This window comes from Mobula hypostoma, chromosome 20 (assembly GCF_963921235.1).
Source record: "Mobula hypostoma chromosome 20, sMobHyp1.1, whole genome shotgun sequence".
NCBI classification, from domain to species: domain Eukaryota; kingdom Metazoa; phylum Chordata; class Chondrichthyes; order Myliobatiformes; family Myliobatidae; genus Mobula; species Mobula hypostoma.
Window position 1 is genome coordinate 17,131,641 of NC_086116.1, and position 15,019 is coordinate 17,146,659.

General features: G+C 40.5%; 1 protein-coding gene across 1 annotated transcript in view; it reads left to right on the forward strand.

Annotated features, from left to right (window-relative positions):
* vwf (von Willebrand factor) overlaps positions 1–15,019 on the forward strand; it is a 132,557-nt gene that overhangs the window by 88,601 nt on the left and 28,937 nt on the right. Inside the window, exons 39-44 of the mRNA XM_063072474.1 lie at positions 692–794; positions 1,985–2,059; positions 4,301–4,405; positions 7,590–7,792; positions 11,073–11,222; positions 14,734–14,847. Of these exons, the coding sequence (XP_062928544.1) occupies positions 692–794; positions 1,985–2,059; positions 4,301–4,405; positions 7,590–7,792; positions 11,073–11,222; positions 14,734–14,847 (750 nt within the window). The remainder of the gene's footprint in view (positions 1–691; positions 795–1,984; positions 2,060–4,300; positions 4,406–7,589; positions 7,793–11,072; positions 11,223–14,733; positions 14,848–15,019) is intronic.

Here is a 15,019-nt window from a genome sequence, read left to right on the forward strand (position 1 = left end):
TCAGAAGAATGAGGAGTGGCCTTAATCAGACATATAACAGATTGACAGAATAGATGCAGGAGCGAAACCTCATAGTCTGCCATAGTACTCTCCAACCTCATGGCATGAAGATCAATTTCTCTAAATTCTGGATCCTCCCCTCCTCTCTGTCTTCTTTGTTTTCCCTCATTCTAGTGCCCCTCTCACCTCTTCTCTTCCACTATCATGTATTCACGAGATGCCCTTCACCTCCTTCTGGTTCCCCCACCTCCTTCTCTTTATACCATTGCTCTCTCCCATCAGATTCCTTCTTCTTCAGCACTTTACCTCTTACACCTATCACTACCCAGCCTCTCATATCATTCCCTTTCATAGCCCTTCCACCACACACCCATCTACCCTCCTCATCTGATCTCAACTATCACCTGCCAGCTCGTCCCACTCCCCCCTCCCCACCCCACCTTTTTATTCTGGCTTCTGCCCTCTTCCTTTGCAGTCCCGATGATGGGCCTCAGCCCGAAACGTAGACTACTCTTTTCCCTCTGTGGCTGTTTCCTGGCCTGTTGAGTTCCTTCAGCATTTTGTGTGTGTTGTGAAGAATACCTTGTTTTGACATTTTTATGACAGGAAAAACAGTAACTTGAGCGAAAATTGTCATTACACGGACCAGTGGAAAGCCTTTAACATACTTCTAATGTGCTTTATTTTGTAGTATTTGGATACATGGATACCACAACATGATCCATGCCAGCTCTGCATGTGCTTAGAAAACAGACAGATCAACTGCACAAGCCGACCCTGCCCATCTATCACAGGTGAAAAGGAACTATCAGCTGCAATAGAAATGATTCTGGGCATTTGAGTGAATGAACTAGTTGTTATGCATTATCTTGTTTGCCGGGTGACCATTCGTTCTTTCGTTACGTGCCGTGTCGTATGACATGGGTGATCATAATCTTTCCCTGAACATGATTGTTCTTGGCAAGTTTTTCTTCGGAAGTGGTTTGCCATTGCCTTCTTCTGGGCAGTGTCTTTACAAGATGGATGACCCCAGCCATTATCAATACTCTTCAGACATTGTCTGCCTGACTTCAATGGTCAGTTGTGATATGTACCAGCTGCCCATATGACCAAGGGTGACTTGCGGGCTAGCGGAGGGAAGGAGCACCTTGCACTTCCTTTGGTAGAGACGTATCTCCACCCCGCCACTGTGGGGGAACATAGCTCTACTTAAAATATGCAGCTTTTTCAGAGTTGCAGTTTCTCAACAAAATGAGTATTATTGGAACAGTGATTCCCAATTATTTTCTAACTTACTTCGGAAGTCATTAATACCATTAACACAGAGGTATATTTTAACGAGTTTGTTAAAATGACCATTGGATCCAGTCAATAATCTGAACATCTAATCCTCACGTTGCTGAATATTTTAACACTTGAAATCCTCTTTTAAAGTTTGAATACTGAGACTTCAGCAACCTCACCTTGTCGGCATGAGTGCTTACATATCAATACTCATATTCCAAACTCACCCTGGTATGAGTTAACAGAACTATAGATTATGACGGTATAATGCATGTAACTGATTCTTCAAAAAAATTCACATCTCCTGCATCTGTCTCCAGGATATGACTTTACATTCCAGGACATCAAAGATGTTCTCCTTCTTCAAAGAACAGGGGTTCCCTTCCTCCACTATTGATGCTGCCTTCACCTGCAACTCCTCCACTTCCTGAACATCCAATCTCATCCCATCTCCCTGACGCATTAACAGCGTTAGGGTTTCCCTCTTCCCACTCTTTTATTCTGGAGTCTTCCCCCCCTTCTTACCAGTCCTGAAGAAGGGTCTCAGTCCAAAACGTCAACTGCTTATTCATTTCCACTGATGCTGCCTGACCTTCTGAGTTCCTCCAGCATATTGCGTGTGTTACTTCTTCAAAATTTATGCATAATTTCCAAAACAAGAAGGCTTGTTCTGATATATTTTTTCTCTTTCCCTCTCTAGTACCCACGTGTGCCCCCTGTGAGAGTCCAGTGTTAAGACGGGTCACGGATGAATGTTGCCCACAGTATGAATGCCGTACGTATAAGTATTTCTGGCACTTGACTGTAATATTCAGAATGCATTCATGCTTCATGATTTCTGCTAAAAATAGAGCACGTTCGTTTCTGTCTGTGTAAGAGATTGGTGCAAGGATTTCTTTTATAGATGTTTTTACTTTGTTTACTACTAAGTGAAAGAATTTTTCCCCTCATTGAGTTAAATACAGAAAAACTTCACTTAAATGGATGTGATTTTCTGGATTATTTAACGAGCTGTACTGCTGGCACGATGTTGTAATGTTGAACAATGAATGCTTAGAGAATGAAGGGAAGTACAATTTACTCTCACAACCTGGCATGTATATTTTGCTAAAAATACTTTGTGTGGTGTGCTTGTACTTTGAAATTCCTCATTTTACATGCAAATTGTTACATTTATTGCCTATGTCTAGGTTCTTTATCTGTACACTATGTAGCCTTCTGACATTACAACCACTTCTAGTTCTGCCCACATGCATATTTCTAAGTTTTATGCTCCCATTATATAGTCCTGAACTCCCTTAATTCTAAATCATTATCTCTTCCATTAAGTTGCTCCTTAAAACCTACAGCTTTGATGAACGTTACTAGTCCTAATATATCAAATTGTTTTAAAGTTCTTCGAACGCACCTTGCTACAGCTTGGGATGATAATCGCTCTATATCAATGCAAAAATGTTGTAATATAAAGGATGTTTACGTGAAGATTTGTAATTAAATCTTAGATGTGACACCATCATAGTTTATTCATTTATAAAAGCTACGAATTGAAACAGCAGTTCTATTCAAGCACCAGACAATAACGGGATGTAATAGTAACTGCACCCTCTCACCAGCCCCTTATTACCATGACAATACATATGTATGAGTTGTTTCACTTCCATTTTACCCTCAGAATTCGAAAGAAATTACCCTCATTGTGTTATGGTTTATGGGAACTTTAAGCAGACACATCCTTACAAGGTAGTTCATTCAGTAGCAGGAATGGAGTGATTTTTTTTAAGCACAAAAGCAGAATAAAATAACCCTGAAATAAAACAGAAGCTGACAGGAAATGGGTATCGGCTTGGGCAGCTGTTGCACAAATGCAAGCAAATCTGCAGATCCTGGAAATCCAAAGCCACACACACAAAATGCTGGAAGAACTCAGCAGGCTAGGCAGCATCCGTGGAAAAGATTAAATAGTTGACATTTCGGACTAAGACCCTGCATCAGGACTGGAAAGGAAGGGCGGAAGTCAGAGGTAGAGGGTGCGGAGGGGGGAGGGGAGGAAAAGTACAAGATGGCAGGTGATAGGTGGAACTGGGAGAGGGAGAGATGGTGAAGTAAAGAGCTGGGAAGTTGATTGGTGAAAAAGATAAAGGGCTGGAGAAGAGGGAATCTGATAAGAGAGGACCGAAGACCATGGAAGAAAGGAAAGTGGAAGAAGCACCAGAAGGAGGTGATGCCCAGGTAAGGGAATAAGGTGAGAGAGAGGAACAGGAATGGGAAAGGTAAAGAGGTGGGGGGCTGCAATTACCGGAAGTTCAAGTAATTGATGTCCATGCCATCAAGTTGGAGACGGAATATCAGGTGTTCATCTTCCAACCTGAGTGTGGCCACATCACAGCAGCAGAGGAGGCCATGGACAGACATGTCGGAATGGGAATGGGACATAGGATTGAAATGAGTGGCTGCCGGGAGATTCCACTTTTTCTGCCGGTAGAGCATAGTGAGAGAAACAGTGATAGTATTCCAGGTTGATGACCTTACTTCAGATGGAAGACATTAAGATTTGCAGGTTTAAACAGCTACAGAGCAAAAGGAAAGGGGATTTCAAACTATGCTATTGGATACTAAAATATCATATTTGAATTTGGAGACACAAGGGATTGTAGATGCTGGAATCTGGAGCAATTAACAATCTACTGGAGAAAAATTGTGGGTCAAACAGCTTCTGTGTCATTTCAGTTGGAAGTTTGCTGCCTTCTAAAATAACAGAATGTTCTGATGAGGGTCTTGGCCTGAAATATTGACTCTTTATTCCTTTGTCTGGCCTGTTGTGTTCCTCCAGCATAGAAGGAAATCTTTAGTTACGTATTGGTACGTGTCAGTGTCATGTGAAATAAATTTAAAAGCAAAATATTTTGCTGATGAATGATAGTGCTTTTTGTTTACTGCTTCATGCATTGTGCCTGCTTACGTAAAGTTCAGGAGAATGTCACCTTTCTCTAATAATCAATACTCTTCCTTTCTGTAGTTTGTGATTTTCAATCCTGTGATTTACAACCTATTCCGAACTGTGAAGATGGAAGCTCACTTTCGCTGAAAAATCCAGGCGAATGCAGGGCAATTTATGAATGTGGTGAGTTATTGTGAAAATTAGTAACTCGCTAGTAAACTGTTCTTTCATTCTTAGTAACAGTAGGATTGATGCACTTGGCATCACATAGAGTTACAGCATAAACACCTTTTGTGTTGTTTTCTGTTTGATTGTATCAGAAGGTTGAGACATAGGGAAGAAATTTTCACATATGCTTCTTTGCTCGTTTTTGACCTGCAGTGGCCTGAAAATTACTAGTTTACAAGTCAGTGTGATGTATTGTATTTGCCATTTATGTTTTACCACAAAGCCAAAAGCCGTAAGTCATAGAAGCAGAATTAGGCCATTCAGCCTATTGCCATTCCATCATGATTGATTTATTTTCCCTCTCAAACCCCATTCTCCTGCCTTCTCCTCATAACCTATGACATCCTTACTAATCAAGAACCTATTAACCTCCACTTTAAATATACCCAATGACTTGGCCTCCACAGCTGTCTGTGGCAATGGATTCCACAGGTTCGCCACACTTTCACTAAAGAAATCCCTCCTCATATTTATTCTAAAGAGATGTCCTTGTATTATGAATTTGTGCCCATTTGTCCTTGACTCCTCCAATATAGGAAACATCCTCCCCATATCCACTCTATCTACGCCTTCCAATATTCTATAGGTTTCTTTTCTATATGTGACATGTATTTGAACACAAGTAGATATTTCAGAGGTATCTGCTGTCCTTTTGTCTGGTGTATTTCAGCGAAATGACCATAGTTTCCATTTATTGAGTACATGCTCCTAGCCAAAGAGAACATTGTGGGAGTACACACACCCTTTTACATTTCTCAATGTTGTCAGCAAAGGAAGCACACATTGCTGTTAACATGCACAGTAGATAGCTGGCTGGCCTTGCAAATATTTGTGAACTCCGCCATGCCACATCTATGTTTTCTCATCGTGAGCTACTGCTCTACCTGGGTGGTTGAACATTACAGAAAGTTATTTGCTGAAGGGTAAAGCAGGCACTAATTGATTGCTGTGCTAATAAGCCTAACAGTTTGGAGGTGTATTTTTAGCACTCAATTTTGATCCTATTTGTGGATTGCCATCTTTTGAACTTGCCCAAAGGTTCTAAATCAGAAAACTCTGGCTCTCAGCTGGTTATAGAGACATACGGCATTGAAAAGGCTCTTCAGCCCAATGCATCCATGCTGACTGAGTGGCTCAGTGAACCAGCTTTATCTGCCTGCATTTGACTCATAGCCCTGGTTAGATGCAACAAGGTTGGAACAATACACAGAACGTAGATTCTACATGCCTACTTCCTGTGACATCATTGTCTGTGCCTGACTGTATTATGTTGCTGAATGACTGAGAGACCAGTGGAGAATGACTGGCCTCTTTTCTTCCATTAACCAAGCTAATAGTGATCACTAGGCACAAGCCAATGCCCAAACATGCCCTTTTCCACTCTGTGATTCTTATAAACTGGACCGGCACAACATTTTTAGGTGAATACCTGCTAGAGTTTTCAAAAAGATCGTAGAGAAAGAGGCCAGTTGACCTGCTATGCTCACAATGACCATCAAGCTTTTCAAAGAAACTTGTGGATGAGTGTGTCCCCACAAAGTCATTCAGTCTTTACCAACCAGAAATCTTGGATGCAACAAGAGATTCACAAGCCGCTGAGGGCTAAGTCAGTGGTGTTCAGGACTGGCAACCCATGAAAGTACAAGAGATCACCAAGAACAAGAAAGTACATCAGGCTCCTGAAACAGTGTGGGTAACTTCACTCACTTCAACTCTGAACTGACTCCACAAACCTCAGACTCACATTCAAGCACTCTACAACTCATGCTATCAGAATGATATATCTAATGTTATTTGTTATTTTATATTATTTATTGCATAATCTGTCTTCTTTCGCACATTGCTTGTTTGTCAATCTTTATTTATGTATGTTTTCATCAATTCTATTGCATGTCTTTATTATCATGTAAATGCCTGCAAGAATAGGAATCTCAAGGCAGTAGACAGTGACATTTATATACTTTGACAATAAATTTACTTTGACTTTGAAGCATCCTATTGCATCAATCCTATGCTAGTTCCATTTATTCTCCCCACATTACCGTGAACAACCCCATCACCGGCCAGCAATTACCACTCACCTACACACCAAGGATGACAGGTAACTGGAGCACCTGGAGGAAACCCATGCAGTTGAAGGGAGAACCTGCAAGCTCCACACAAACTAACCAGTGGTCAGCATTGAACCCAGGTTGTTGGAACGTGAGCTGGTAACTCTACTAGCTATGCGACTGTGCTATTCCTTTTACTTCCTTCACTGCCGTTGAAGTACTGATGTTTCAGAGAGTCTTCTGACCTCTTTCTTGATTTGCACAGCTCCAGGACACTATTAAGATTGTATCTCACTCTTGTACTTTCCCACATACAGCTGGCCACTGCTCAGAGAGCAACAAATTGCCATTGGTCCGCTAATGACAGCTTGGAAAGGGTCAATCATAGTAAGCTTCTGTGAGACGATTCCACCACAAACTCCCATTCTTTTGCCGAGATCGATATTTTATACTGCGTCAGAATTCGATTTAAGACGCTCATCTTGGTGGATTTTTGTTTTTGTGTCTGAATATGTTGCTGAAAATTTCTCTTAAATTTGTACTAAGAAAATTGAGCTTCTCAAACAATACAAAATAAACCAATCCCATATAAACATGGTATTCAAGAGGGCATATACCACTAGTCTGTGGTAATATGCTATGCTACCCTGTGCCAATCAGATGATAAGATGCCAATGTGCCCTTTCTCACGTCACCCCTTTGGATCTAAAGCAACATGATTTGTCCAGAGATTGGTTAACTTGGTATCGGACAGGAATTAAATGTGGAAATGCTCAGTATGGCTTTGCCATTTGATAATAAGCACGAAGAAGGCACATACAACAATGATAGATTGGAAAACTGGGAGAGGTGATCACATCTGTTCAGCATTACTAGCCTGCAAGTCATTTTCATTTTCCTGTAGGAAAAAGAAATCTATATCCTAACTTCAGGCCTGGCAAAATTGGTCAAAACTGAGGCACTGTAAACCCCACCTTAAATAATTCCATTTACTGTACGAGTGACACTGAGTTGCAAGCGTTTGAGGATCACAGTATTTGAATGGAAGTAGTTGATAATGTCTAATCCCAATGTTCTATTCTTTTCAGTCTGCAAAAGGGACACGTGTCAGAGCCAACCTATAAAATGTCCATCACATCGTGAATTGAGAAGAGTAGCAACAAAATGTTGTGACAGATACGAATGCGTTTGCAGTTGTAGTAATCAAATTGTGAGCTGCCCTGTTGGATATTCGGTCAAGTCAGTGATCAACGATTGCAACTGCACTACATCCTACTGTGAACCTAATGAGGTAACTGAAGCTGTATGTTACTTCTTGAATGTAGTTTCTGCATGTTGAACCAAATGGGTATCTTACTGGTGATACTTTCAGGCAAATGTACCTTTAAGCGATTGAATGGTATGTCGCCAAAGCCAGTCACAAATTTCTATAGATGTACCATGTAGAGCATTCTAACTGGCTGCATAACTGTCTCGTATGGGGGATGGAGGGGCACTGCACAGGACCAAAATAACCTGCAGAAAGTTGTCATCTTTGTCAGCTCCATCATGGGCAATAGCCTCCCTAGGCACACGGTGAAGGATTCAGGAACAGCTTCTTCCCCTCTGCCACAGATTTCTGAACAGACATTGAACCCAGGAACACTACCTCACTACTTTTTTTTCTTTTTTTGCACTGCTTATTTAATTTAACTGTTTTCTATATACTTGCTGTAATTTACAGCTTCTCTTCATTGTTATGTATTGCAATGTACTGCAGCAGCAAAACAACAAATTTCACAACATATGCCAGTGATACTAAACCTGATTCTGGTTCTCCAGTAGTGCTTATCCAGTGGGGATAATACTGTGAGAGTAGCTTACTCTGACAGGGAGCTACTCCCACTGGATCAGAATCAGAACTAGGTTTATTGTCACTGACATGTGCCATGAAACGCGTTGCTTTGCAGCAGTGCAATATATAAAAATACTGTAAATTGCAGTAAGAAATAGATCAAAAAAACAAATTAAATAAGTAGTGCAAAAATAGTGATTATGGGCTGGTTCATTCTCAATTCAGAAATCTGATTACGGAGAGGAAAAAGTTGTTCCTAAACAGCTTCTTATATGTTAATAACCTATTATAATAAGGCAGGTTATTATTAGGCAATGCAGTGTGTATCATGAACTAAATACACTGAAATTATTCACCTATGTAACTCCTGACAGCTCCTGCAAACCCATGACCCCTACTCCTACCCACTTGTTGATCCCCTCAAGTTACACATCGAAGTGAATAGAGAAAAAAATAACCTGAATGGAAGTTACTCTATAAAGGGATGTTACTGTGAGTGGAGGTGACTTTGGAATTGAGACTCTTGATTGTTTCAATGGAATGGGATGTCTCTAGACAGGTGTAACTGTGAGGATTGTGACGGTGCGGGTGTATTATGACCCAGAGGGATGTGAGTGGAGAGGGTATGTTACTATTGGGGGTTATGACTGTAGGGTGGACTGACTGTAGGACAGTGTGAATGTGAAGGTTTTATGACTGTGTGGCAGGATGACAGTAGGGTTGTGTGACTCTGAGAGGTGTGGGCGTCCAATGTTTGTGAAGTGGCAATGCAGCAGTGAGGGAACTCTAAGATTATTACCATCAGTTAATAATGTGCAAGTTACCATGAGATATATTGTGAAGAGGTAAAATTTACTGCTTGTTATGGTAACATTATATTAAATGAGTATTACTGTGGATGTGTATTACTGGTAGCGTTGGATTATCTGAAATGTAGGTCACTGTGGAGGATATTCTCTACGTGTCAACTATGGGTCAGGATAACAGAGAGTTAGTGGGCTTAAGCTCGACTCATGCACTTCTTCAATAGTAACCCTTCATTGCCAGTTTAATAGTGAAATATTGGATTAAACCATCTTGAGCTGAGATATTACTGTGCCTATGTATTACATGTTATTCTAGCACAAAATATAGAAACAAGAGTTAAAGTTTTTATAATTATATAAAGCAGAAAGGGATGGCTAAAGTGAATGTAAGTCCGTTGGAAGATGAGAAGGAGGAATTAATATTGGGTGATGTGAAAATGGCCGGCCTTGAATGACTTTTTCGTGCCAGTCTTCATGGTGGAGGGCATATTTAACATGCCAAAGAGACCTTGAACTTGACCTTGATACAATTGCTGTCACTAAAGAGTTAGTAATAAGCAAACTGCTAGACCTAAATGTAGATGAGTCCATGGTCCTGATGGGATGCATCCCAGGGAACTGAAATAAATGGAGGAAGTTATAGTTCCATTTGAAATAATTTACCAAAAGTCTCCGAACTCTGGACAGTACCTGGACGATTAGGAAACAGTGAATGTCACATCACTGTTTAAAAAAGGGCATAATCAAAAGGTGGATAACAATAGGCCAGTAAGTTTTAATATCTGTAGTGGGGAAAATACTTGAAGCTATCATTAAGGAAAAAATAGCTAGATATCTGAATAGAAGTAATTCTACTAGGCAGATACTGCATGGATTTATGAAAGCCATGTCCTGTTTGACAATCTTATGAGAGTCCTTTGAGGATATAATGAGTAGGATGGATAGGGGAGAACAGGAGGATGTGGTATATTTGGATTCCAAGATAAGGTACTGCATGAAAGACTTGAATGTAAGCTAAGGATGCATAGACTTGGGGATAATGCATTAGCTTCGGTAAAGGATCAGTTAACCAATAGACGGCAGAGAGTTGGATAAATGGGCGTTTCTCTGGTTGACAGTCATTGGGTAGCAGAGTGCCACAGTGGTTGGCGCTGGGCCTGTAAATGTTTATGATGGACATTAACGATTTGGAAGAGGGACTGAGGGTAGCGTATTTAAGTTTGCTGATGACACTAAATTGAGCCGGAAGAGCAAATTGTACAGTGGATACAGAAAGTCTGCTGAGAGATATAGACAGGTTAAGTGATTGGGCAAGGATCTGGCTGATAGAGTACAACATTGATAGATGTGAGGTCGCCACTTTGGGAAGGAAAAATAGAAGATCAAATTATTATTTAAATCATGAAAGATTGCAGCATGCTGTGGTGCAGAGGGACTTGGGAATGCTTGTGCATGAATTTAAGGAGGTTGATTTGCAGTTACGACAGGCTATCAGGAAGGTAGACGCAATGCTGACCTTCATTGCCAGAGGGAGTGGATTTATGAGTAGGGAGTCTATGTTACAACTGTACAGAAGACTGGTGAGGCCACACCTCGAGTACTGCATGCAGTTCTATTCTTCCTAATTGAGGAAAGATATGCTGGCTTTGGAGGCAATGCAGAGGAAGTTCACTAGGTTCAAAGCAGAAGAGGTTACCATATTAAATATATTTATGACACAGTTAAACAGAGGTTTGAGTAGCAAGGGAATTAAAAGTTATGGGGAAAAGGCAGATGGGTGCAGTTGAGCCCACAGGCCAGATCAACTATGATCTTTTTGAATGGTGAAACAGGTACAATGGGCCAGATGGCAGAATACTTCTGCTATTTCTTAGGTTCTTATGTTCCAAGGTATATTAAGATACGTGGCATTTGTTACTTTTCGTGAACAGGTTTGTGTTCATAATGATGTGGCCTACCTGGTTGGGAGAACTTGGGAGGAATCTTGTAAGGAATGTTCCTGTACCAGCACAAAGGACGTCGTCACAGGGCTTCATGAGGTGCAGTGTGTTGCTAAAACCTGTAACACAAATTGTCCAATTGTAAGTAAGAACATATCTGACTTTTTTAATTTGACTTAATTTGAACTTGGAGAGTACTTATGGTTTAGAATGTTGTAGCCTGTTAGCAAAATATAGCTGAATATTCAATTCATGCAAAATCAAAAACCAGAGCTGTCAATATTGGCAAGGTCACATGTGAGATTTGCAATCAACATGTATAACAAGGACTTCAAAGGAAATTTATTATAAATATTTTTGGCTAAATAGCAATGACTGCATTTGTGTATCCTGAGCATGGGGTGAAGATTCTCTCTAAATCTTTGATATTCATGTAAGGACATTCTCTCTAAAAACAGCATATGGTATATGTGACAAGAGAGTTATTGGCCTCACTTCGCGCCCCCTTGTTTTTGCAAAGATCTATCCTTGGGCTCCCATATATTACTCACTTACCTTCTTCCACTAGATAACCATGTACCAAAATAAGTCAGGTTCCATATATGCACCAACACTCATCACTCTCAATCCTTCCTCTCACTTCAATTTGTCAAACTAAGTGGCTGACCTTCAATTCTGATTGGTCAGGATTTCTCTCTACAATAAATATTGGGATGACTGAAGGAATCTCCTTTGTTCTCTACTTTCCCTTTGTCAGCCTGCTGGCTATTTTGGATTCAGCCTGAGACCATTGTGTTGTAGCTCTGAACAACACTCTGACTCAAGATCCATGTTCTTCAATTGCTCTATCATCAACTACAAAATATTCACTAATCCAACTCAATCGCAGCTCATCAGCTGCTGAGGTCCCCTTACTCACCTTCTCCATTCCAACATGGCCATGGCCAGCGTAAATTTGTGTCCCATCATAACTTGGGTGACCCAATCCAATTTCACGTTCATCCTGTTTATCCAAAATCTATGTATAGTTTGTTACATTTACAAATTCCACCACAGTTTAACCACTGCCTATCCCTGGAGTACTCTTCTATTTCAGGATGGAAGATTTCCTCCATATTGTGTCTAGTGGCTCCAATGTGGCCTTGTCTATACTGATGAGACCCAATGTTCCCTCTAATTTGTACTGACCAGTGTGAGCAAAAATCTTGTGCAGTGCAAGTTTTTTTGCCCAGTGACAGCAACATGTGTGCACTAACTGATTCAACAAAAACAGTATACATAAGCCAGTTCTAAGATCTGCAGACAAATCATTGCAAATCCATGGTGTCAACACCGTCCACATCATAAAAGAGAAAAGGAAATGTGATTGTGTACGATTGTGAAATATACTTAACGTGACAACAAGGTAGCTGGTGATAACTTTTGTGCACAGTTTAAATTCCTTTGTGCACTAGTAGCAAAAGATGTGTGCATGTGCACGAGTACACACCTTAGAGGGAACATTGGTGAGACCCCTCATAAATTGGGCGACTGTTTCGTCGAGCACCTCCATTCCATCTTCCTAAAACAGATATTCCCAGTGGCCAAACATTTTAATTCCAATTCCCATTCCCAATCCGACATGTTGGTCCATGGCCTCCTCTTGTGGCACAATAAAGCCTCGCTCAAGGTGGAGGAGCAACATCTTATATTCCAACCTGATGTAGCCTCCAACCTGATGGCATCAATACTGATTTCTCCTTCCAGTAAAAAATGTTTCCCTCCCACTCCCTTCTTCTATTCCCCACTTTGGCCACTTACTTCTTCTCACCTGCTTATCACTTACACTGGATCCCCTTGTCCCTCCCTTTTGCCTATGGTCCACTCTCCTCTCAACACAGATTCCTTCTTCCCAAGCCCTTTACCTTTCCTACTGACCTGACTTCACCTATCACCTTCTTGCTGTCCTTCTTCCCCTCTCCCACCCTTTTATTGTGGAATCTTCCCCTTTCTTTCCAGTCCTGAAGAAGAGTCTTGGGCTGAAACGTCATCTGTTTATTCATTTCCCTAGATGCTGCTTGACCTGTTGAGTTCCTCCAGCATTTTGTGTGTCTTGCTCTGGATTTATAGCATCTGCAGAATTTCTCATGTTTATGACCTCCAACTCTGATTTTACTGGCATTTCCAATTCTTTGCATTGATAATCACAACTTCAATTACCCGAGTCCTAGTTCTGGAATTCCCTCCCTAAAGCTACTGCCTCTCCACCTCTTTATTAAGATGTCCTTAAGTGTCCATATTTTTGACAAAATTGGTATGTCCTTGTTCTGATTTCATCTAAATAACTTGATCTTCAATTTTGTTTGATAAGGTTTGTAAGATTCGATGTAATCACAAGTTGTCAATTTTGGAGGCATCTCCTTGACCAACAAGAGGAAATGGTTGATGAGGATTTGATTGATGACAGTCCATTTGATAGAATGTAGAATGACATCCCATATTAGGGTGATACCTTCTTCTTTGAGTTTGTTACAATTTTGACATCTGTGAGGTGCCCACTTGATATCTCACTTCACTGTACATTTCACGGTATGTTTCCATGTATTTATGTATATATGACAAATAAAGCTAATCTAAATCTAATCTATGTCCCCCTCCCAGACCAGGAAGATGAAGCTATGAATTTGTATCAGAAAGTTTCTCTCCACCAAAATTTTGAACCTCAGCAGGATTACAATCTGCTCCTTGTTCCCTTTCATTGTCACAAGCCCCTTTCAGCCTCTTGCTGGTCAATAGTTAACTGTAATATGAGCATAGATTCGTGCCTTAGAGTCAAGAGAAAGATGGCTGCATCCAAAATTCTGGGTCAGTGAAGAGATTCCTCAAAGTGTTCCTTTCACTGGGACTTAACTGTTTTTCCGTCCTTCCTTGCTTCTCAGAAGGAGGGGCCTTGAATATTTAAATGATTTTTTGACTGTGCTGAAAAATCCATGCTTATTGTGTTTATTAGTTAGTTACTGGATATCTTGTGCTCTTTTCACTCGCCACCTGTTTTCTAAGTCCTAAGCTATCTGTAGGACCTCACCCTTCAAATGACTATAGGCTTGTTTTATTTTCAATAAGATGTGGTAAAATTTTCAATCCAGACACACCACGCATTCTTATTAATTAGCTTCTGGATCTCCTGATCATCCTGATTAAATAGGCCTTGGTGCTTTCTAATAGAGAAGTTTTGCATAACTTTTCATAAGTGCTTATTATAGTAGACTTCAGGACCCTGTGGGCCTTTGTTGGTCGGGAGTAGATTAAGCACCATGAATACTTTGTGGTCTTTTTTGGTTGGGAGATAACAGGTTGTCTATGAGATGCCTACTGAGATGAAAGGTACCAGTGTTTGGTATATTGTAGCTCATGATAGTACAATATGCCAGTTAAGGTAATCAAATGAAAAACAAAAGACTAATGCATCATTCATTATCTTGATATTCTCCATCTCCAAACTCATATCAGGAGGGTGGATCTGACAGCTGAATACACTTTGATTTAAAAAGAGCATTTAGACTGGTCCTCAGAAGGAAATGTTGAATCTGAGTCAAAACAATCATATGCCCTGATTAAAACAATTAAACCAGAGCTTAGATTGATTCCATTGTGCGTAACCTTTCTCCCGTAGGGCTACATCTACAGAGAAGAGGAGGGTGCTTGCTGTGGAAAATGCAAGCATGCAGTGTGTGAAGAAAGTATCTTACCAAGAGGTGATGCAGATCCTATCAAAATAGTGCATCGGGTGAGTGGGCAGGACCCTTTCTGAAATGTTTTCATTAGTACATAGGACCTTTAAGACATGTTCCACAATATGTTGAAGTAAATTTTATTTTGACATTTAAGTATCCTTTGACACATGAGTCTGAGGAGGTTAAGTCCATAATGTCTAAGTATTTTTTGGCAGACTAATCTGG